This window comes from Temnothorax nylanderi, unplaced genomic scaffold, assembly GCF_030848795.1.
Source record: "Temnothorax nylanderi isolate EJ_2023f unplaced genomic scaffold, tnyl_v1.0 TNYL_tig0046_pilon, whole genome shotgun sequence".
In the NCBI taxonomy this organism is placed as follows: Eukaryota; Metazoa; Arthropoda; class Insecta; order Hymenoptera; family Formicidae; genus Temnothorax; species Temnothorax nylanderi.
Genome location: NW_027249108.1, coordinates 65,702 through 89,417, shown reverse-complemented (window position 1 = coordinate 89,417; position 23,716 = coordinate 65,702). Strand labels below are relative to the sequence as shown.

The window sequence follows — 23,716 nt, the reverse complement described above, 5'->3', positions numbered from 1 at the left end:
AAGTTTAGCAATACAAAGAACGAATCTGACAAAGCGATTACAATTGTTTGTCCCATCCGCAGGTCTGGCCTGCACCGCTTTATATATTTTCTGCACTTGAAACAATTAAAGAGAGAGAAAAGGAGAGAGGAAAGGCGAAATGTATATACATAAAAAAACGAAGGACAAGCCTTATTTGCACAGTATTTGGACACTTAACCCTTCGCTTGTAACGTCTTTTTCGGCACCTGTAACTGGTAACGTCGGGTCACTCGTGTCCGACGCCTAAAAAATACTTTAAAGTGTTCTAAAAAAATCTGAAAAAATTCATGTTACCTTCCCAGATAGCACAAAAGTGAATAGAAATTCATAGAGAATTCATTTTAAAGAATACATACAGAACTATAAAAATGAATACATGAAGAATTCCTGAAGAATTAATCACATCAAATTCGTCCTAAAGTATTCCTCAGAAGTTCATATAATGAATACTTCACGATTTAGTGCTGAGAATACTTTAAGAATTTGTGAGGAATATGTACAAATCCTATCTCGTTCTCCCGCCACATCTAGGTAACCTCTCATTGGATATTCATTTGTTATTTGGTGTCCGCGGTACGTGTTGTGTGGCCGGGGTCGCTCAGTCGCGTCAAGTCGCGAGTTGCGTATACACGTTACGGTACATTATATATGTTCTGTGCGTATGTTCACGTCTCGGTCGTCTCGTCGCAGTGTATCGCAGTAGTGAGACCGTGATTGTTGTCGAGGTGGTGCGCCGGTTTATCGACAAAACAAGCAGGTTAAATAGGGAGATAGACGGGACGCCGTTTGAGAGACGCTTGTCACGTTAATTTGTCGGCGTCTCGCAGGTGACTTATTGCTTCAACGTGCGTTACAAACGGCTCGTTTTTCCGGTTCCTACGGAAAAATTAACATATATGTATGTAAACATCGTGAACAGAAATTAACATTTCAACACGTGCTATCGCCGGCGTGAGAAGTGATCCACAAAGAGGGAACACTGAGAATTTATTTGGCAGTCTCGGGACTCGAGGTGCGTCGCAGATACAAAATATCAAAACACGAGCCTGCGAAGCTCGGTCACGTGGCCGGTACGTGACGTAACGCCGTCCAGAAGGTAAAGGAAACGCGGCGTTTTCGAGTCGAGGACTCGTCGAGGGTTTTTCAACGCATTCTGAGGTCGTTCCCTCGTTTTCTTCTTATCCACGATCTTATAAAGAAGCCAGCGAATTCAGTCGAAATTGTGAGTATAATTATTCAACTACGTTCATTTATTATTACAGATATATATTTCTACAAATCATAATTTGCTTAAATAAATTATTAAAATATAATTGCATGTATAATAAGTAGTATCATTCTTTTTTACAATTGTATGATTCCTATTCAATATCAGAGAGAGAGTTCTTTCTTCTATTATAATATAATCAAATTAAATTTTGTTAATTAACTATATGTATATATCATTAACCTATTATTAACTAATAACCTTTATTATTACAGAATCACCTACAAAATATACAAAACACGAGCCTGCGAAGCTCGGTCACATGGCCGGTACGTGACGTAACGCCGTCCAGAAGGTAAAGGAAACGCGGCGTTTTCGAGTCGAGGACTCGTCGAGGGTTTTACAACGCGTTCTGAGGCCGTTCCCTCGTTTTCTTCTTATCCACGATTTTATAAAGAAGCCAGCGAATTCAGTCGAAATTGTGAGTATAATTATTCAACTACGTTCATTTATTATTACAGATATATATTTCTACAAATCATAATTTGCTTAAATAAATTATTATTGAAACATGGAAAATGTTTTGTTTATATAGAAAAATATTATAAAACAACAAGGTGGTAAGGATGTTGGGGAACATATAAGACGAGCGATGAAGAGAATAATGACGGATAATTTAGCTGTTCAATATTCTTGGACTGGACAAAAAAATACCGTTCGCTTTAAAGATTTCCTCATTTCCAAACTCATATTGAGTAAGTCATCATTATATAACACGAATATTTTATTAACATAAATTGTTTGCATATTTGGTGTACATATATGCAAATCTTCCAGTCAGATTTAGTATTAATCATCAAATTTGTTACTTTTTTAGTCACGTACATTTTTTGTTTTAAAAATTCATTCTATGTAAGTAATATTCGATCTTTTACAGCTTCCGTGGCGTCGTTGCATTCTTCAAGTAATATGAAAAAAATAGAAGATGCCATACAATCATGGTTAAATCATGCAAAAGATCGTGAAAAAAAGGGGACAAGAAAGAACATCGTAAGTTAATCATAGCAATTTCAATTTCTTGATTGATTCTACGATAATCCGATATCTGACTCTAATTTTGATAATGTTTCAACCATTGTTGTACGTCTTGTGCTACAATGTATTATATAGATTTGAAGAAATTAAAATTAATGTCTAAAGGAATGTACGGAATACTTCATTATATTCTTCATATATTAGATATATATATATAATATGTGTGTGTGTGAAATTTATGTTTCAGATGGACAACCTGATCGAGATCGGGCATAACTAAACGCAGTATGAGAATGCGACTTTTCCATTAATCTTCTTCATTATTTGTTTACTTACTACCCGTAAATGCACTAAATTGACGAACGAGCAGTTCTTTGGGTCAATATCGCTCATCTGCGCATCGAGAACGCCTGCGAGATACAATTGGGACCGAACGCCCTGCGGGCTCGGGGCCTTCAGGATTGGAGTCCATCACCATCGTCGACACGCGCATAGTCGAGCTAGATCGCACAGCCTTCAATGGCATTACGTATTTGTTTGCCGTGAACTTGACACGCAACGCAACGCTAGTATTATTAAATAAATATATGACCGAGATTATTTTATATCAATAAAAATAATAATGTAAAATTATATCAATATAATTTGTTATTTTTTATTGGGTTCTTTTAGGGCGCGTTCGGAAAGATATTAGCGTTAATGACGCACCCTTAATCCTCTCTCTGTTCTGAAATGCCTGTTCTAGACTGGAGGATGATCCTACTCGCGGCTCATCCTAATGAGTAGTGTAGACGGATAAAAATCATTGATTAATTATCCATGATTTCTATCCGTTTACACTACTCACTAGGATGAGCCGCGAGTAGGATCATTCTCCAGTCTAGAACGGGCAAAAACGATAATCCTCTTGAATTCATAAAGTATACATTTTGTTGATAGGAAATAATTCAAAATGAATACTCTAAGAAGTTTTCGGGAACTAGAATTATGGTGCATGTAACTTCCTAAATCATTCTTAAAGTATACTTTCATGAATTCTTAAAGAATTGCAGTTCAGAAAAAAGAAAAGTTTAGGAATATTTTAGGAATTCACTGTGCTATCTGGGTTATTAACTATCCTACTTTAAGGATCAATCGCTATATTGCCGATTTTTTCATTTGTTTAAACAATATATTTATATAAACAAATAAAAACGTGAAGAATGGACCATTTTTTTCAAAAAATCGTAACTTTGGCAAAAATTAATATATTTTAAAAATTCGAACGGGAAATTAAAGTTTAAGAATAGTACTTTAAAGAAAAAAATATTAGAAGTATGTATAAATTAATGGGATGCTTAAGTTTTGAGCATCAAAATCACGTTTTTTGAAAGTACGTAAATAGGTACAAATTACAGTAAAATACACATTTTATTCATTTTTATTAAATTTTATTCATGAAAATGTAATCAATCACAGTTATTTATTACAAAATTATAAAAAAGTACAAAAATATGAAAAAATTATAGTAATATCGAGGCTAAATTATTGTGCACAGTCAAAACATAACTCATGTCTGTGCTCTTCACACACAGGCATACGGCATTTGGCACAGCAGACAAAAGTTTTTTTATCTTTTTTGGAATCGCAGAAAGCACAGCGCTTTCTCTTGTCCATTTTAGTCGGCCGAAGAGTATTATTCACAACATCGTTTTCTCCCAAGATAATTCGAATGTTTAATTGATTTCGTTGATTTAGGCAGTCGTGTTAGCTGCATTCGATCGTTCAAATGAGGCTTTATCAAAGAAAGACTCAACTTAGCCAAAAAAGCGCTGCAATTCAAAACATCGTGATTAGCTAGCAAATTCCACAAAATGCAGGCATTGACTCCAGCCTGATCGATAATTCCAAAAAATAGACACAACGGCCATCGTGATGTTCTTCGTGCACACGAATAATTACTACACATCTGATCGAAGACATCTGTCCCGCATTTATTTTTGTTATAGTATAAAATAGTTTCTGGTTTCGATTTATCATTGTCCATCTTGACAGATTTGTGCACTGACGATAACAGGAGCACGACTTTGTTTTTTTTTTTTCGGACAGTAGGAAGTCAAGGAGAGTTGACCAGCGTAGCCTACTCTCATTGTACCAGCCGAAGCAGTGTGCTTAAATGTATCAGGTATTTGTCTTTTATTTTTCCTCAAAGTTCCGATCATCTTCAAATTGTAAGTGTCGTTCATCTTCTGGAAACACTCTACAGAAGAGAACCAATTATCACACGTGATAACCCTTCCAGAACCATGTATAGGCTCAGATAGACGTCTTACAAAGTATGTTGGTACCGATTCGGCTCGCTCTGGAGTAACTCGACCAGTGTAAGGAATTGCATTCAACATATAAAAAGTCCTCGAGTCATTTAATGACAAAACTTTTATGCCATATCGTGCAGGCTTCGATTTTATGTATACACGAGCTGAAAATTTTCCTCGGAATCCCAATAATTGTTCATCGATGGTAACGTTGTCGCAAGGGGTGTAATTACTTATGCAATTTCCGATAAATCGAAAGCCGAGCTCCGATAAATCGAAACCGTCTCACTGACATTACAGTTTTATATAAATTTGTGCCAAATTCATCGGACCACAAATTCTCAAGAAACACGCGATTATTATTGTTCAGTCCTTGATAATACAACAAACCTATATACGCTTTTAATTCGTTTAACGTCAAACTAGAAAAAGTTGCTGAATCAGCGGCTTCAATCACGTGTGTCGTTTTATATGTTTCAATTTCCGCGTTTGTCCATTTCAAGATAAGATCCAACATTTCATCCAAAAAAAGAGCATTCCACGATTCGTATGGATTTGTTGCATTTGAACTGTTATTTTTAGCTGCAAGCAAATGACCCTTGCCTGCAGGCACCCTTAGAGATGATCCCGAACGTCGACCACGTGCCTCCGGAGTATCAAGACTCCACTTGAACTTGTCTTTACCGTGGGCGAATCTGCGCTTTCTTCGCTGAGGTGCTTGGCCTCGCTCTTCTTCTTCCTCATCTAAATCATCATCAGAGTCTGGCTCGTCACACGAAACTTCAGTGTCGCTAGACTCCTGATCCTCGATATAGTCTTCATCTTCCTCTGAATCAGTAGCATCGCCGCCGTAGTCAACCTCATGATCTCGTTCGCGTAAGACGCGACTAATTTCAATATCTGATCTTTGCGACATCGTTTAATCTGAAAAATAAAATTTAAATTCTTATCACAATGACATAAACTTTGAGTTTACTTTCAATTTACAATGGCCGCGTTCAGCAGATACAACTGTTGAGTTCGTCTTATCAACACTCCGCGTTGATTGGTTGGTTCTAAAAGTAAGAGCCAATCACGTTCGACTGCTACTCAGCGGCTTGATCTGCTGAACGCGCCCAATAATAAAAACACATCGAAATTTGAAAAAAAAACGTGTTTACTTTAAAAGTTAGGTTAGGAAACTCTAAGATAGATTAATAGATTGATATTTATAGATAACTAAGATTAATCTATCAATTCCCAATGAAAGAACATGAATTTTTAGTAAAAAAAACATCCAAATTAAAATAAACATTTTACTCACCTGCTATTTTTAATCAACGTAACTGGTAACGTCGGGTCACTCGTGCACTTTCAAAATTTCGTCTGGCTCTCACAACGGCTGTTTACGCACTAGACCGTCGGCGCTTGGGGAGCTAGTAGCTTAGTAGTATACAATTTTTTTCAGTATAGTTTAGTCCCGCCCCCCCCCTCCCTTCGAGCTACAGGGGACCCGGGACAGTCACTTTTGCCAGGGCACGAGTGACCCGACGTTACCAGTTAAGGGTTAAGATCTCGTTTGGTTTGGGAATTAAGGAAGATACACGACGAAGAGATTTCTGTCAATTCTGTTTATTCGCTTCTCTCGAGATTTACTTATTGTTTTACCTAAAATATAAACGTAAAAACAGGACAGTCCTTTCAATATGACTCTCGTCTAATTAGCACTAATACACGCCCTATGTACAATATTTCGTATATACAATAATGCACGTGTCGTCGTCGTCGTCGTCACTGTACGTGTTATTACAGGTGTCGTGAAAAAATAGTAATTGCAACATTTATTAACACCCTAAATGATACATTAATTAAACGAGGCGTATAATACAGACTTTATTTCCACTCTCCATGCCGTCATGCAAAATACAATATATCTGATCTGTGCGAAAGAAATTATCGTATTGTTTTTTCTTATTTTTTTTTAGTCGTACAACGTTTTTGCAAGTTCTGATGGGAGACCATGTTCAGCGTGAATTTTATTTTCGAATATCTATGTAAAGTACCAGGCAACAAACCCATCGCGTCATTATCAGTAATTCGATTAGCATATTGTAACAGAGTAGCATGGAACCGCGTCCGAATTACTTTTTTTGTTGGCCAGGTTCAATAGACGTGACATAACTGCGCATGAATTATACAGAACAGTAGCCAGTCTCATATCGTTGAACATGATGCATTGATTTTGTAATTTCTCGACGCTGACGCTGACGGAGTCTGTAGCAAACGCCTTACAAAATTCACTATCGACAGATTTGGTTGCTTCGGATCGTATATCGCAGATTTATTGCTGAAATTTTTGCACAAAATTAAACTGCATATAAATTATTAAAGCTGTCACAACAGCGTGCAGAAATATGATCTTGCTTTGGTGAAGCACACTGGTATATAATTTAACATTGAATTTGCGAAAAGGAATCACTCTAATTAATTGATTCATTTTAACGAGTCTCAGTACAACAATAAATTACTGCTACTGTAACGAAAGGGACTGTAATCAAGGTACTGGGAACTCCCAAACATTCTCTATAGTTAATCCATTAATCTCTTTTACACAAACGCACTTAGTTTTATATTAACTCTTTATATCGATAATCATTCAATAATTCCCTATTCATTTTTCTTTGGAGCAAATAAGCGTCTAGCATCATTGTCTTTATAAGACTCAGCTAAGCTCCGGTTATATCATAAAATAATTTACAAGATATTCAACGTATTTTCAACTAATAAATACAATTCCGATCCACATATAAAGAGTAATTGGACATTATTAGTCCGCAAGAAAACACGTGGTTGATTATCTCACTTGGAATATTAATAAAATATCAACAAGAATTTCAAGATTAAATAAATTAAACATTTTAAAATTGGGAAAGACCACGCCGTCATCTCTTTCATAAATCAAAAGAAAACATTTCTAAAGACTATACGTATAAAATAATTTTTCACAACGATTCAATGATATGTCTTCGTTTTATCAATGTCCTAATTTTTCATCTTGGATATCCTGTTTCTCAGGAACGAAATCAAGATAAAAATTAATACTTGATGATATACCGTGATATAAGCAATACAAAAATTACAGGCGGATAATAAGTAAGATAATCATCCTTTGTTTGCCTGTTATTATCCTATGTAATATTTGGTCAAATCATGTCTGATATATAAACCAATAAGCGATCTTGTCATTTTGTATATCTAGTATTGGCATATAAATAATTATTGCTACTAACATACATTTCTTCAACCCACATGTGTATCGATGAAGTAATTGTTTTTTTTAATATAACATTTTGAATTTTTGTTGCGTTGCACATACACATAAGGATTCGAGGACAAAACAGAATTCATTTTGCTCCATATGTTATTTCAGATATATATGTAATGTAGTTTTGATTCTGTTATACTATACATTTGTCTTGAATTTGTACATAAAGTGGATTTCTTATTTCTTCTCTCTCACACTACAATAGTACAGTATTATAGTATGTGATCATTGTGGAATTTTCTTAATAACTACGAGTTATATTTCTTATTTCTCGCGCGTATGACTGTGTGTGTGTGTGCGGTGTGTATCACATGCATGAATATTTCGATTTTGTATAATATAACAGAAAATTTATCCACGTACAAAATTTAGTGTACTTTTCACATTGTTTCTGATGTGCAATGTATTACTAATTAAAAATAATACTTAAAGTTTTAAAATATACATACATATAATTTATGTGTAAAATAAAATAATATATTAGAATCTTTCACAGACATAGTGGGTTGAATACATTATCTCAATTTCAAATAGCATCAGGCACTGTCAACCCTTGGTAAACTTCACAATAAATTCAAATCTGCATTTAGCGTTTAGATATACACAAATGTTTTTGGTATAATGCTATCTACGACGGGTTTCGCGAAATGAAAGCTAATGTTGCAACTCGCGAAAGGAGAATCTACTGCAATCAAGGATTTCTATTTGTTTTTCCAATATTTTAATTTGGTAAACTACACAATAATAAATTCTTTCATAAGGTGCGATTTCACAATCTCCTAAGATATAATAAAAGATATGTTTTCATTTTTATACACATATACAGAGATCGCGATTATTATTGTATAATACGTCATCAATGGAAAGTCAGATCTCGGTTTTGCTTTTATAAGAGATCAACAAAGTACATAACGAAATTTACAGACAGTTCGGTACAGTGTTAAACTATGGCATTTTATTAAACTTAATAGTATAGATCACAAAAGTGACTGTAGGGAGGTTAAATGTAATAAGAAATGTCAATCGTATGAGTGTAAGAGTAATATAATTGTTCTGTCCTAAATTCGACACGGGCGCTGAGATAGAAATTTTCGTGGTTCATTTGATTGCACTTGCACTGCCGAAACTTTGTGCACGAATTCGTATATATTTCAAGGATAAATATATTGTCATTCTTATATAATTATTTCGCATTACCCGCAATCAATTATCTTGTATGCCAGCATACAAGACATTTGCAATATGTGCGCCAAATGATATCCGGCAAAATTCCGACATTATGAAAAATTACATCATAGTAGATGAAACAAACATGCGAACGTATTTACACGTATAACGATACACGAACACGCATTTACTCGTGAAGGATAAAAAGTACGTTGCGCAAATATGTTAAGATTGTGTGTTACTTGGGATCGCTTTTCGAGTATCCAAGATGAAAAAGATTTTGGATCTCTTCTCAGATTAAGACTTAAAACAATCAAGTTTTAGAAAGAAATATATAATAAAATTTGGTATATATGTGGTTGAATATTGCTCCGTTTTCTTTCACATCACTAATAGAGGTGGTAAATAAATTATTGCTTCAATTCATGACTGCAAAATGCCACGTGATGCACTAAAAATTTCTAATTAATTACCCATAAAGCCAAAAGTAAAACATAAAAGTGACGTGACTTTTATGGTTGACATCGAAAATGCTATTGAAATTCGTTGAAAAATTCAAGATCGCTCAGGTTTTTCCTGCGATTATCAAAAGTAGCCTTATTTCGGGGCGATCGAAACCGCTACTAAAACATGTGACAAAAACTTGCACGAGAGTTCCTTAATAATTTATGTCCTCCACACTATTAAGATAATGCCCTGATTACACATATATCTTAACAACTTATCTTCGTGGCACCATTGTGATTCAGCTTGTAATTTATAGCGCAACCGTCCTCTTGAATGTTTTTAAGATATTCTTCTAACAGCGACGCCAAGTTGCGTCGTTTAAAGCGTAATGATTCTTTTACTATGTCTTTTACAAACGCAAGCCGTATATCTAGAGTCCCCTGAACTTGATGTAAGTGTGAGAACAGTGTTGCGTAATCTGAAACGAAATGAATTGATCACGTGTTAACGCTGTTACGAGAATGTTATCGTTAGCGATATAGATAAGTACGTCAATCTTTTATTAATCATTAATCTCGCGACGTTTCTCAGGATATAAAAGAGAACCGATCGGCGCGTCGAAGACTTACTTTTCCCTCTTCTCCGCACCTCTTTGTAAACAAGTTCCCGGATGCTCAAATTGTGTCGCCTGATGTCCTCCAGTTCCTTCTTCGTCAGCTTCCGCTCTCTCTCGATCTTCGGCTCTCGATCTCGTTTCTCCTCTACGTGATTCGTCAGTTTCTCTTCGGTGACACCGTCCACAACTCGCACGCTGTTCTCGATACAATCGTTAACCGGTAACCGACTACACTCGTTCTTCGCGTTATCTGTCCGTTCACTTTTAACATCACTCTTCGGTATCGTGTCAACATTGTTAACTATCGGCGTCAGAACGGGCGGCGTGTCCATATGATTGTTAACGTGCTCGACCGGGATCGGCTCGAAAATCGGTATTATCGGCATTTCCGCGAGACCGTTTACCAACTTTTCGGACGCGCTCGAACACGGCAATGACGCGTGACCTGGCGATACGTTGGGCAAACAGGGCAGGACCGGCGGTGCGCTCGTATCGGCGATTGGTGTTGCTGCCGCCGTCACCGCTACTTGGTTCTTCGTGTCCTCCATCACCCAAGGAATCGGGGAACTCGGTGGAGTAAGCGTATACGATGGCCGTCGCACGATCACATCTTTCGGTATGGGCCCGGGCTTCCTCTTGTTAGGCGGTGGCCTCGGGGAAGACGAGCCTCCGCTGTCCGACTGCGGCAAGGTGCGCTTAAGACCGCCCTTCGACGTCGAGGACGTCGCGCCGACTATGTCGATATCCGCTTCGTCTACCATCATCCTCTTGTCTATCTTGAAGGGATTGCCTACGATAGAAATGTAACATTAATTATCTTTTTATATACCAATTATTTATGGAAAAATTACTCTTTGGCAAACGTTTCGCTGAATAATTACCGAACATATGCTGTCTAACCGGTACGCTTTCGATCTCTCTCAACGGCGGAGTCATGCGTTTCAGATATTCCTGATAATTTCCCATTTGAGCTAAAGGCATCGAATGAACGTAATCGTCGTCGAGTAACTTTGTATGCAACAAGCCAGGCTGCAGGAAATTCGCGCGCATCCGTACGACTTGATCGAGCAGGGACTTTCTCGGTACGTCGAAGGCGTTCCTGTAACTGTGCGCACCACGTTGCTGCTGTTGATTCTTCACCAATCCGACGACGAAACCTCCGAACTCGTTCAGCTGATCACGAAGACCCGTGAATTTGTCTTGCAACAAAGGATGGGACACCTATGGAGCACACACACACACACACACAGAGTTTGGTATTGTAACAGTTAAAGTAATTCATGGTATTAGAGATCGACTTTTAATGTATTCAATCTTACCAAATCTTTCTTCAGCGGTGTCTTCGGTGTAACTCTCACCCCTTCCGTCACCACACTCGTACAGTTAGATAAATTCTTCGTAAGGTTCGAAGCGGCGACTTGCTTGGAAATGACCTCGTTACAGAGCCGATCAAATTCGATCTTGGCCTGATTCTTCAATCGTTTTAGATAATTTAAGACACTATATGATAAAGAGTTATCCATATTATCGGGTATCAATGTTTGTGCCAGAGGTGCGGACGCACCCATCCTGGTTAACGCTCTCCTCAACGACTGCAACAAACGACGCTCTGATAAAAATGTTTTCGGAACACGTAATTATATTCGCATAAATATAGAAAAACTTACGGCGGCGTAATAAGTAGGCATGGTCCTTATGTAACCCTGGAACTGCGCCCTCCATTCAGGTGTCGGTTTTTGCCTGTGTACTTTGAAAAGCTCTTCCAGCAGCGGTAGCAGCACGGGATAGTTATAAGGCATGACAAAGAGATTTACACAAGTCAAGTTTGTACTAGCTTTCAAGTAACCGAACGGATGGCCCACTTCGCTCGATTTATACGAATTAGCAACGAACACCTGCCAACACGTTGTCGGCTGTTTCCGCGCTAAGATATACTGTGTCAGCGGGCTCGGCTCCAGCTCGTACTTGTCGAACGGTAGATTCTCGATCACCATCGGCTCCTGACTGGTGCACGTGAACTTGACGTTTGGATGCGCGGAACGCGGCGGTAACGAGCTAGCGCTGAGATCCGGCCAGAAGCTCTCGGGGATCGGCCAGAAGCCTACCGCGAATCCCTTCTGAGCCGACCGCGGTACGTAGATCAGGCGTCTGCAGGAATACCAAGCCGTGTTGTTCGGCGCTAACGCGTTCGGATACTGAGCGCGCGGACCGTTCGCCGCGTTACCGTCGTCCTCGTTCTCTTCCTCGTCCTGGTGCTGCGGGGCCTGTTCGTTGGTCAGCGGCGGTGGATCGGGACCGATCTTTTCGAAATTTATCACCACGCCCGATTGCACCTTTTGTACCAGCGAATCTATGCACTGTATCATCATCCTGAATGACGTAATGCAGTACGAGCGACCTGTAATGTCCAAGTAACGAACAACTCAAGTTTAAAATTCATCTCGACCCTTTTATAACATATGCTTTGTGTCGCGAGCGTTTTTATTTGAAAAATGCAAAACTTTGCGGTTCTAAGATTGCTAAGATTGCAAGCTGCATCTCCTTTACCTCCAGTCACTTCGCACATTGCATCTATCGGCGACGCGTCACTGGCCACCAAGCCAATATCTCGTTCAACGGCTGGTGTCCCCGATAAACGCAGCACCAAAGAGAACAATCTCTGGTCCCATCTAAATGGCTCCTTCGTCAGTTCGGATCCAGGTATCGGGGAATGCATCGGTAACGTAAACTAGAAAGAAAATGCAATAGTAATGTCGTTTGTATCGAAGACATATAAGTAATACTTTTTCATTTTTCTTTTTTTTTTTAGGATAATACTTTCTCATCTTTTACAATAAAAAGGAAATCACGGTAGGAAGATAACACTTACATCTTGGTGGACCCCGCTGTTAGTCGTATATTTTCCTCCGTCTGTTATAACAACTATAACGGACGGTTCCAAGTAAAACGGGCATCTCCCTTGGCCGTACGTGTCTATGCCGGTCTGCATACGATTTATGTTCAGCACGTCCAACGCGTGCTTCAAGGCGGCACCTAGGGTCGTCAAGCCAACGCATTGCAAGTTTTTCAGTTCGTTCATAAAGGTTGCCAGGTTCTCCTTCCATCCTGCCTGAGAAAGCATCGTTCCCAAGAAAAACATTACACGCACAGCTCTCCCAAGATAATTTCTAACTTAATATAAAATTATTTTTTCTCTTTTGTGAAACAAAGACAATTTTATTTTTATATACGGCATGAATCGTCAGAGATTCCTATCACTATCAGGTTTAAAGATACGAAAAGGGGGATGTGGGACACAATGTAGACAATTCCAAATATCTCTGGCAGAACTGTAACTTGAATTTTTGACATTACTATGCACAGTCGAATTCATTCGGGCGTCAGTAATACATAAATAATAGAAATACACGACGCTGTTAAGTGAAATTTTAGCAATCTTGATAATTCGAGGAAATGTCCAACGTGTTAATCTCTCATGTAAATATTCTACTTTTCAAAGTTGATAGATAAAGTGCGCTGTTTCTGACGACTTATTCCGTATATATTTTTGGACAATGTATCTAGTTCATAATTAATAAACGGCTCAAAAATAAAATTTAATAGAAACGAAAAGTGGGAAGCGGGAGGGGTGAGAGCAGTTGATTCGTCTCGAGTTCGATTTCAACTCTCACCCCCTGTGCTCCGGTTTAGAGATTGCGAGCAAAGGAAAGTTAAGGGTGGATTCGAGCGAGGGTAACGTCGCGTTTGAATCTCGCGAAATTGGCGCGCAAAACTCGCGATATGAAGCGGGGGGCGCTTTTCTCTCGCGAACAGCGCTTCCTTTTTCCCATTCCCCGAGATTCCCAGCCATTGCACCTCCAACGACGCGCATCTTTCGCAGCCGTGTGCACAGGGCAGAGGGCGAGGGCGGCGGGGAAGAAGGGCATGGAGAAGGAGAGGGAGAGGGCCACGCGAGAGAGGCCTAGAGACACGATCGTTCCCGCTACTGTGCATTAATTATTCGGCGCCATTAAGCGAACCTAACCCAACTCGAGGCTGAAAGGTGGGAGGGAGGGAGGGAGAACGCGGACGCGCTTCTGCCGAGGAGCATCCGCGCGAGGATGGGCCTGAAGTTGACGACGTGAAGGGCACAATGTAGACGAAATGCAGGATAGGAGGCGCGCAAAAGGTGGAGCGAAAGAGAAAACGAATGAACAGAGGGAGGGGACAGGACGCGCGTGGCGAGGACGATACCTTGATGTTCTGAGGTGGATCTTCGAAGGTCAGGAGCATGTAACGATCCCCGCGGCTCTCCGGCGATCTCTGTCGTACCTGGAAAAAGGAATTATTTCACTTTTTCTCTTTCATTTCTGTTTCACGCGCGCGACGTCGCGCCACCCCCCTCGTCCACGAGCGAGCGAGCGAGAAAGAGACGGAGAGAACGCAGAAAGGGAAGACGAAAGAGACGGATATACTTCCCTCTTCTTTTCCCGTCTCCCTCCATCCCTCTGTAACCCGCCTGACACGACGACGAGGACGGTGACTCCGCTCTCCGCTCGGCGCGGCGTGGCGTGGCGCGGCGCGGTGCGGCGCGGCGCGGCGGATAAAAGCTGTGCCCGCCAACCTCGGGGCGTACCTTGACAAAGGTCTCCACGGCGCTCTTGGCTACGTCCAAGAGCGTGGGCCGACCCCCCAAATAAGCCCTCTGATTCATGGAGGCCGACGTGTCGATCAGAAATACTATTATGGTCATCTTCGAGGAGAGGACGGCGACGATGACGGCGGTAGTAGTGGCGGGCGCGGGCGGCGCGGTAACGCAGCGACGGTGACGGCGGTGGCGGCGGCGGTGGCGACGATAGCGACGACGACGACGACGGACGACGACGAGTCCTGACGATACCCGAATCGCGCTCGCGCGTCGTAACGTGCTCGTGCTCGTTTATGGACTGGCGAGCACCGAGACGCGGACGCGGACGCGGCCTCCCGTCGTGCTGGCCCCCGTCGAAACTAGCTAGTTAGGCGCCCTACGGCGGCGGCGATGACGACGACGACGACGGTGACGGCGGCGTGGAACATTGCTGCCACGACCATTGAACGGCTCTGCCAGCGAATACGCTCTCCGAAAAACTTCTCTTTTATCGTAACGGCGCTCGCTTGGTCCGTTTCTCCCTCCCTTTCTCTCTCTCTCTCTCTCTCTCTCTCTCTCTCTCTCTCTCTCTCTCTCTCTCTCTCTCTCTCGCTCTCGCTCTCTCGTTTGTACGTTCTGCCGCGCGGCCGTGTGTGTATATGTATACCCAATGAATACGTATGTCGCGGAGCACGCGAGAGTATGCGAGATCGGAGTATATCGCGCGTACGTGTGCCGTCAATCCTCCCACCTCCCCCCGCGCCATACTGAACGTCTCTCTCTCTCCTTAAACGCCGAGCGCAGTCTCCCTCGCTTAACCTATCTCCCTCGTGTTCACTCGTGTTTGCGCGCTCGGCTTCGGCTGGCTTCGGCTCTCCCCCGGCTGCCCGATCCACCCGATCGTCCGTCCTCGTCCTTCTCGGTCCCGCGGGTCGCGCCCTCTCGGTCAGCCGAGTACACGTAACGACATAAACCACGTGCCACGTGATCGCGCCCGACACCCCGCCATTGGTCCCCCACCATCTCCGCGCTCGCGTAGCGGCTGCTGCACCGTGCTGCACTCGCGCGACCTTCCGTCCTCGTCCAGCCGCGGTGTCGCGCGCCGCGCGCGTCGCCGTTCCGAGTGCGGAAGGTGCACGAGGGAGACCTACTTCTCATTTTTTTTTTCCGATCGACTTGTCGCATCACCGTGTAGCGTTTGTACGGTTGTACGCTTTGGGGAATACGTCGTCGTCGTCCGTTCTACGCGCGACGGCTCTTGCGACGCTTTCCTTGGAAACGATACCGAAAGGACGATCGAATGATTTCAGGAAACGAACGCCGGACGGGGGACCCGGCTATTCGTCCGAGTCGTCTCGATTACTCCGAGTACTCCGACCTACCGGCGACCACCGATATAAACATATCGGACGACGCTGCGTAGGTGGAAAAACATCCATATTGATTTTATTTTACAAACGCGTTGCACAAATCCATCGCGCGTCTAATCAATGTAAAACACCGGTTTGATAGTAGTAGTAGTAGTAGTAGTAGCAGCAGCAGCAACAATAGTTGCTCCGCGTGATCCCAGGAGGAACATAAAAACTCTAAGTAATGTTATGACGTTATGACGTTTATTCATCACTCAAAAGTCACTTCGACGTCACAACGATCTCTGGGATAGCAGTAAAAAGCTCATTAATAATAAAAATACAATTAGAGCTCTAAACGCTATTCTTAGTCAACTGGTCTAAAAGTTAATTACAATAAAAATATGTATTGAAATTTAATAAAAGATTCATCACTGGAGAGCGTCACATCGCGACCTCTTTGTTCTATTTGGGACAGTAGTAAAAAGCACGTTATTTGTAAAAATACAATTAGAGCTCTAAACGCTATTCTTAGTCAACTGGTTAAAAAGTTAATTACAATAAAAATATGTATTAAAATTTAATAAAAAAGATTCATCGCTGGAGAGCGTCCCGGAGCGTCCGCGGCACCGCGTCGAAGGACCTCAGCGAAAGCGCGGCGGCTTTCAGAGCCACGGAGACGCAACCGATCTCGTCCAGATTCTTGTGAATCCCGTAGATCATCCCGGCCGTGAAGCAATCTCCGCATCCGCTCACGCTGAGGATCTCGCCCGTCCTTTCCGCGCCGTCGACGGCGGGATACAATCGAGACGCGATCGCCGGGGAATCGGCGATCAGCTCGCCGCGCTCGTCGTAGAAGGGCTCGTTTTGCGAAGCTCTTCGGGTCACCTGCGAAGATAGAAAGTTGACGAGCTGTGTGTGTCGAAACACTTGGTCGTTGATTTCGGCAACGACTTTCAACGCAGTCGGAATACGAACCAGCACTCCCCGCGCGCCCAAGGTGGTTACGACAACCGGAATGTGCTCGATTAATTGTTCGGCTACGCTTCTCACCGCCTCCAGGTCCATCCTCTCGGCGACGGGGATGTTGAGGCGCTCGCCTATGACTCTCAGCTCGTTCCGGTTGGGCGAGACGAAGTGCAACACATTTTTCCAATGTGGCCCGACCTCGAATATCCTCGCCGCCTTTTGAACATCCGTGGGCTCGTACCAGACTACCGAGAAGAATTACTGAAATCATTACTCGTCCCACACATTTATTGAAATTAATGAAATTATTCTGAATCTACTTTGTTGTCGGTAAACTCTCAAGAGTTGAATAAGAATTGCGTGCGCTGATTCTGCGACAAAAAATAAAACACAGAAAGAGAGGAAGAGAGAGAGAGACGAGAAAGAAAATTGAAAAGGATAAAAGATTCTATCTTTCTTGCGTTAATTTTCTTGCCGGGCACAAAAAAGTTTGGTCAGGAAGGCACCGGGGGAGAGGAGGAGAAGGTCATTGAAATTCCACGGGGGAGGGGATATTACCCGGGACGCGCAACGCGCTCTAGCGCTCGCGCGCCGAGCTAGAGGCTTCCTTCGAGAAGAAGTCGCATACTTTTGCGTCCCAGGCGATTCGCACGGCGATATACACGTCGCGTTCGGCGATCGCGAGGAGTTACGCTTCTTTCCCTGCTGTCCTTCGTTACGTCCGCGTGACGATCGCGAGTGATGGGGAAGACGAGGACGGGCAAGGCCGCCGTTGCGTGCACGGCGGTAGCGTTCGTTCTGGTGGTGATCGCGTTCACCACACCCAACTGGCTGGAAACCGACGGGAAACTGGATAATCCGCAATTCGTCAAGATCGGTAAGATTGTACGCGACTGGACGCCGCGCGTCGACCTGTGTTTATAAATAATCTACGTAAAAAGATGATATTTAGATATTTGACGCAGATACAAGAGAATTGTCAATTTTCTCTATCATAAGACGTTATCGAATATGTATGCGTTACGCATAATAGGCTTGATCTCCAGAAAATGATTTTATTTGGTCCTTTTCTTATCGCAGAATTTGTTTTCTAAGGTTTTTGTGGAATGGTGATTGTATCGGAAGAGCTACGTTTCTCTCTCGAAATTGTTCCTTTCCATCATGTCCAATTAATAATTTATCCTCTTCTGATAATGCGATATTAGAAGCACGAGACATTAGACTGGCAGCGACAGAGCGATTGACAAACGACGTTGCGTCTTTGCAGGTCTCTGGCAGGTGTGTTTCCAAGGGTTCCAGGATCCGCGTCATCTCTACGACACCAGATTCTACGGCTGTTGGTGGGTGTTCGAGGAGGAGTATTACATCATACACGACATACTTCTGCCCGAGTTCTTCGTCGCCACGCAATTCTTCTTCACGCTGTGCCTGACCCTGTTGCTGATAGGCAGCTTCCTGACCATTCTGTACACCTGTTGCTCGCGTCATCACGACAAGTATCAGCTGCTCTTGTGGGTGACCGGCGGCAATTTGACTTTGGGAGGAGTATGCGGCGTTATATCGGTGATTATATTCGGCGCCAGGGGTGACGGACGGGATTGGATGCCAAATTGGGAGCACAACGATATCAGCTGGTCCTTCGCCTTGGCCGTCGTGGGCAGCGTTACCCTGATAGCCGCCGGTATCCTGTTCCTGATCGAAGGGCGCAGGCACAGGAAGAAGCAGGAACGAATATTGAACGAGGAACAGAAAACGCATACGACCATTTAGCACATTTTTACATCGTAATCCAACGCGCGGACAATCGAACGCTCGCGATATGCATCGAATGCTCGCGAAAGCGCAAATTTTATTCATTGAAACGCGTATCGCGGATGAATCTTTGAAGACTAATAATTTTATATTGTTACACATCTACTCATCGTAACATTATTACATAGGATCTGTCGATAATTATCTAAGACATATGAATATTTTCAATAGACTATGCATGGAGCCATTCTACGATTATTCTTACGTTGACAAAAGTTTATACAAAATATCTACTTTGAAAAGAAACGCACGACTAGATTTTATACGTCGTAAGTGTCTATTAAATGTGTCTGCGTGGCGCACATATCTGAAACAATCCGTCCATTTATCTGTATTGTTTTTGAAAGCGTTCGTAGGGACTAATTTTATGTATGTACATATAAGTTCTATATAGATATATCAATGTTGCGCGAGAAATGAATCTCCTACTTGTATACCGTATATACAGACGATATAATAAAATAATTTTTCCTAATAGCCGACGTGTCGTCACTCGCGGATATGCAGATTGCGCGTAGCGATCGTCGGACGTGAATTAAATCAATTAAGCGTATACCTCCGTGCGCGCGGTGACCCACTTTGTTCTCGCAAATCCATCGTAAATTACGAGACGGCGGCGGGTCTCTCTCTCTCTCTCTCTCTCTCTCTCTCTCTCTCTCTCTCTCTCTCTCTCTCTCTCTCTCTCTCTCTCTCTCTCTCTCTCTCTCTCTCTCTCTCTCTCTCTCTCTCTCTCTCTCTCTCTCTCTCGCGTGCACGCGATACCGCGAAGGAAAGTGTCTTCGTCGTACGTTTGACCTAATTTAGATTCTATTCTAATCGACCGCGCGCTGAAAGAATCTTCCGCAGTTATGTCAGCCGGTGAACCGCGAATGCGTCATCGCGCGTCGAGAGTCGAGATCTCTTCGAGGTGACGCGCGTCCGCGTCTTACGGGATCCCATTCAGCGATGACTCGTGTCGAGTCGCGCAACGGCATCATTTTCGTGATTCAGTCACAGGATGTACATCTTACATTTCTACGAATACCGTTTACATCTTTTTTTTTTTTAGAGAAAAGAGAATATAAATAAAAATGGTAAATAAGTTTCGTAAGGGGAGCGGAAGTCACGTATCGAAGGAAAGAAAGCGTTTCTCCTCGTCGAGGAATTATTTAGACCGTTTTAAACCATTTTTCTGTAACTCTCGTTGGATATTTCGGGATGGAAACTATCGCGTTTAAAAATTTGTACGCGTGTCTTTGATTCTTTCAATCGCTTCTCGTTATTACATATGTAAAATTATAAATTGGACTTGCTACATTTGTTTTGAGACGCACGAGCCTGATTCTTTTTCGTTTTTTCGTAATTTATAAATTGAATATTGTTCTGAATTCTCCGCGATGCAATTTATGGATCGCCTGAGGCGAGCTTATATTGTTAGAAACGCATTTTTCCGCGGTTTGCTTACGTCCTACAGGATCAAGGTCGGAATGCGATCATGAGGAGAGAAACGATACGCATAAATAAGATGTAATGCGCTATGACACATGCACCTTGACGGTTGCAGGGGCGACGAGAGAGGCAGCGGGATTATCGCGATTCCAGAGTCTCGAAGAATTTGTTTTCTTCTCAGAGAAATAATCGTTTCCCTTTTCCATGTGCGCCAGACAAATGTTAAATGTCGATTTATTGATCGATCTCTTTATTGGCTTACTTCATGTCGTAAAATTTATTAAGAATAGGCGTACTTTTTTCTCTTTCCCATTAAAATCTGAGCTCTTCCTATGGACGATCCTGCGTAGATTCGTTACGTTTAACGCCCCGCTCGTGGGACTGGTGGTGGCGGTGGGACATCGTGGGATACTCGCGCGTGGCTCGAGGTGAGACGCGGGTCAGGTTAGGTTAAGTTAGAACTCGGCCGTTCGCTCCGCCAATAACGCGGGTCGCTTGGGTGTGGTTATTAGTGCCGTGGGACCGTCACCGTCCAGGTAGTGATTGTGTTTCATGAGAGTGTAGTTTACGTTGCGCACCGAGACGGCCGGACTGGTGTCTCGTCTGACTTTCGCGTTAACGTCACGGGAGCACGCGGAGCGGCGAACATGAAAAAGAGGAGCTTGTCCGGCAACGTCGGCGTCGGCGTGTTCCTGGTGGGATTCGTCTGCGTGTGCGTCGCGTTCGGCACGCCCTCCTGGTTGGTCAGCGACCCGCGGATCGTCGGGGCGCAGCTCGACCGACTCGGCCTGTGGCGGCACTGCTTCAGGTCGCTGCCCAATCCCCAGGAGTCCGACGCGCCCAGGCGATTCTTCGTCGGCTGCAGATGGGTCTACGACCCGTTCACCGCGGGCTACTCCGACATCCGTGGCTTCCTCTTGCCCCGTAAGTGGCCACATAACAACGAGATGAGGAAAACTATGTCCTTAACGTAAAGCTGCAAATCTGTAATTTTTCCTCCAGATGTTATGAGGAATAATAAAGTGCCTTGGACTGTCGTTGAATTGAAACCCATTGGCAATGTGATGATAATAAACTCTAACAAGAGCTTTCAACATGTGTGTTTAACATAATGTCTCTTGTTGCAGCGTTTATGATAGCCACGCAAGTGTTCTTCACGCTATGCTTCCTGCTGGGTCTGATATCGTTCTTTCTGATACTGCTCTTCACTCTGTGCTGCGACCCGGAGCGAAAGAGATATATCGAGCTGATAACTGCCATCGGTTACTTGCTGCTGGCCAGCGGTCTCAGCGGTGGTTTGGCGGTCATCATATTCGCCTGCCTTGGTAACGCGGACGGTTGGATGCCCGGACACGCGAATAATTATCTGGGATGGTCCTTCGCCCTAGGTGTCATAGGCAGCGTATTAACGCTGATCGCGAGCGGCTTACTGCTGGTGGAGGCAACCGTGCAACGAAAGAAACGGGACTACTTGAAAGAATCTCAAACGCGCTTTCAACTCGAATCTCGCGCTTAGAACGAGAACCCTTCACAGGAATTGCGCACAAGCGTCTATACTCCAAAAGTCTGTAGTATTATTCCGTCCATGAGGTGCAACGTCTTATCGTAGAATTTTTCTCTTTCTGTAGAATGTACAAAAGAAAACACAAACAGATCTGCAATAATTTAAGTTTAGTAAATACGTAAGTTTAATATTTTTGTACGATATTTTATATCTCTCTTTATATAACATTACGTGTATGGGATCGTAGTATTGTACGATAATATTATTGTTAACGATATATATGTATGCGACGACATATACGCGTCTTAAAACACTTGCGGAAAAATTCGCAAATTAGATAATATGAAAAAGATACACGATTCTTTTCTCGACCAATCGTGGACTGCGATGAGAAGAGTCGTCTGTAGTTATGTGAATAATTGCGCAGTCACTTTAATTGCGCTCGGATGCAACGCCGTTTGTTGAATCTTATCCTATACTCTTTCAACAAATATTTTATTATAATTTACAGCTTTAACTTGTTTGTAGTAGAGACTTTGTAGTAGAGACGTGGTCATTTTTATGATTTACGTGGCTTTTTCATGAATTTTTTCAAGTGTTTTGAGACGCGAGTTATTGAAACATCTTGTATATTGTATCTATATATCTACATATATATATTATATTATTAAGTTTTACGCACGAGATTTACGATAATTGCACAACGCAGCTACGCATTTTCCAACGACATGTCTGAGGAAATCCGAACGAGATTAATCGGACATTAGGAAACAATTTTCTAACTCTGTCCGTTACCAAATAAACTTCTAATACAAGAAACTGTGTTTTCTACATCCTCAATCTCACTTAAGTTTAGAATTCAAATAAATTGCATCTCTCGACAGATAAAATTGTAAATTTAAACCATAATGTGCGCTGACGTACGTCCACTAATAGAAAACAGGCTGAAAAGTCCTGAATCATTTTTCTTAAATTCTTAACGAAGGAGGTATTAATTAAGTCCCCCCAATCAGTGTTCTTTGTATATTCATGATCTACGCATCTATAAATAAAGAAATACGTAAGAATGCACACATGGAGGATGGCCTACATTATCAATAGACGGCAAAGCTCCGTCTGTTGATAAAGTACGTCTTTCCGTTGGTAGAATTGGTGATGGCGATGGTGTGGGACCACTGGGTGTGTTGGGTGTGGCGAAAGGTCTCGATAGAGAGCTTGGGTGACGAACGAAAACATTAATCGTAAACGAACGAATTTAACAAGTCGGTCGACTTCGCGTTGGCCTTTTCAAAAGGTCATCATGACGGTGGACAAGCAAGATTACCACAGGGCGTCCAGTGAGTAATTGATTAGGTCGATCCAGCTAAGAGTTTACCCGGAGTAACCTGTACTAACGCGTTCTTCATTTTTTATTGATACAGACGCGGTCGTTTTCGGCGGAGGGCTCACGTTCGCGGCGCTTTTTCTCCTAATGATGGCATTCATAAGGTAAACGCATTTAATTCCGTGCAACTGCTACAAGCAACGACCTTAAAATTAATTTGGAGCGTGTGAAAACAATGTTACTGATCCTCCATATAATTTTCAGTCCGTATTGGATAGAATCGTATGAGGAAACGTTCAGCAACTTCAAGCACATGGGACTCTGGGAATATTGCTTCGAGCAGTTCCGCTATCCCTACTATCAGTTTGACAAGCAGTTCGACGGCTGCCATCATATATTTTCGCAAGAATATTATGTCATAAGAGAGTGGCTGCTGCCGGTGTGGCTCATGATAGTACAGGCATTCGTCACGCTGGCCATGTTGCTCTCCGTCTTTGCATTTGGTGTCATCTCCTTGATCTGGATACGTTGGCCATTGAGATTCGTCCTGCATTACGAGTGGATCCTGTCGTCCGTCGCATTCGTATGCGACGCAGTAGCCGGTAAGTGTAAGAATTAAAATTTAAGATGAAA

General features: G+C 42.5%; 6 protein-coding genes and 1 long non-coding RNA gene across 10 annotated transcripts in view; 4 read left to right on the top strand and 3 right to left on the bottom strand.

The window, feature by feature from the left end:
- Positions 1-323: 323 nt before the first annotated feature.
- Positions 324-2,896, top strand: LOC139771994 (uncharacterized). Its single transcript, XR_011718036.1, has 5 exons — positions 324-1,243; positions 1,504-1,709; positions 1,824-1,983; positions 2,166-2,278; positions 2,511-2,896. It is a non-coding gene; the product is annotated as an uncharacterized lncRNA (long non-coding RNA).
- Positions 2,897-3,677: 781 nt separating this feature from the next.
- Positions 3,678-6,021, bottom strand: LOC139771989 (uncharacterized). The gene is made up of 2 exons (XM_071705242.1): positions 5,861-6,021; positions 3,678-5,481 (listed from the first exon to the last, which is right to left on the bottom strand). The coding sequence occupies exon 2, from the start codon at positions 5,471-5,473 to the stop codon at positions 4,787-4,789; it is 687 nt and encodes a 228-aa protein (XP_071561343.1). The 5' UTR covers positions 5,474-5,481; positions 5,861-6,021; the 3' UTR covers positions 3,678-4,786.
- A 131-nt stretch (positions 6,022-6,152) lies between these two features.
- On the bottom strand, positions 6,153-15,475 carry Ints6 (integrator complex subunit 6). The gene is made up of 9 exons (XM_071705229.1): positions 14,707-15,475; positions 14,325-14,402; positions 12,961-13,200; positions 12,639-12,819; positions 11,759-12,489; positions 11,411-11,683; positions 10,973-11,312; positions 10,105-10,881; positions 6,153-9,953 (listed from the first exon to the last, which is right to left on the bottom strand). Exons 1-9 carry the CDS (start codon positions 14,821-14,823, stop codon positions 9,742-9,744), a joined length of 2,949 nt encoding a protein of 982 aa, XP_071561330.1. The 5' UTR covers positions 14,824-15,475; the 3' UTR covers positions 6,153-9,741.
- Positions 15,476-16,288: 813 nt separating this feature from the next.
- Positions 16,289-23,716, bottom strand: part of LOC139771984 (uncharacterized) — a 22,391-nt gene continuing 14,963 nt past the window's right edge. For all 4 annotated transcript variants that reach the window (XM_071705231.1, XM_071705234.1, XM_071705230.1 and 1 more), the window contains 2 exons: positions 17,025-17,260; positions 16,289-16,934 (listed from right to left, as the gene is read on the bottom strand). In XM_071705231.1, coding sequence (XP_071561332.1) covers positions 16,641-16,934; positions 17,025-17,260 — 530 coding nt within the window. In that variant the 3' untranslated portion in view covers positions 16,289-16,640. The remainder of the gene's footprint in view (positions 16,935-17,024; positions 17,261-23,716) is intronic.
- On the top strand, positions 17,346-19,304 carry Kune (claudin kune-kune). The gene is made up of 2 exons (XM_071705244.1): positions 17,346-17,892; positions 18,283-19,304. Exons 1-2 carry the CDS (start codon positions 17,757-17,759, stop codon positions 18,783-18,785), a joined length of 639 nt encoding a protein of 212 aa, XP_071561345.1. The 5' UTR covers positions 17,346-17,756; the 3' UTR covers positions 18,786-19,304.
- Sinu (claudin family member sinuous) lies at positions 20,561-22,578 on the top strand. Its single transcript, XM_071705243.1, has 2 exons — positions 20,561-21,179; positions 21,383-22,578. The coding sequence occupies exons 1-2, from the start codon at positions 20,903-20,905 to the stop codon at positions 21,769-21,771; spliced, it is 666 nt and encodes a 221-aa protein (XP_071561344.1). The 5' UTR covers positions 20,561-20,902; the 3' UTR covers positions 21,772-22,578.
- The window catches only part of Pck (Claudin superfamily protein pickel), a 1,774-nt gene continuing 973 nt past the window's right edge, over positions 22,916-23,716 (top strand). The window contains exons 1-3 of the mRNA XM_071705241.1: positions 22,916-23,096; positions 23,181-23,247; positions 23,348-23,685. Coding sequence (XP_071561342.1) covers positions 23,060-23,096; positions 23,181-23,247; positions 23,348-23,685 — 442 coding nt within the window. The 5' untranslated portion in view covers positions 22,916-23,059. The remainder of the gene's footprint in view (positions 23,097-23,180; positions 23,248-23,347; positions 23,686-23,716) is intronic.

What these genes read in the sequence shown, in the direction of transcription:
- LOC139771989 (XM_071705242.1), bottom strand. Translation starts at nt 5,473, where the DNA reads ATGTCGCAAAGATCAGATATTGAAATTAGTCGCGTCTTACGCGAACGA.
- Sinu (XM_071705243.1), top strand. Translation starts at nt 20,903, where the DNA reads ATGAAAAAGAGGAGCTTGTCCGGCAACGTCGGCGTCGGCGTGTTCCTG. An exon ending in CCGTGGCTTCCTCTTGCCCC is followed by an intron (nt 21,180 to 21,382) that starts GTAAGTGGCCAC and finishes CTCTTGTTGCAG; the next exon opens with CGTTTATGATAGCCACGCAA.
- Kune (XM_071705244.1), top strand. Translation starts at nt 17,757, where the DNA reads ATGGGGAAGACGAGGACGGGCAAGGCCGCCGTTGCGTGCACGGCGGTA. An exon ending in TCCGCAATTCGTCAAGATCG is followed by an intron (nt 17,893 to 18,282) that starts GTAAGATTGTAC and finishes GCGTCTTTGCAG; the next exon opens with GTCTCTGGCAGGTGTGTTTC.
- Ints6 (XM_071705229.1), bottom strand. Translation starts at nt 14,823, where the DNA reads ATGACCATAATAGTATTTCTGATCGACACGTCGGCCTCCATGAATCAG. An exon ending in CCGTGGAGACCTTTGTCAAG is followed by an intron (nt 14,403 to 14,706) that starts GTACGCCCCGAG and finishes TCCTTTTTCCAG; the next exon opens with GTACGACAGAGATCGCCGGA. An exon ending in AATGTGCGAAGTGACTGGAG is followed by an intron (nt 12,490 to 12,638) that starts GTAAAGGAGATG and finishes TGGACATTACAG; the next exon opens with GTCGCTCGTACTGCATTACG.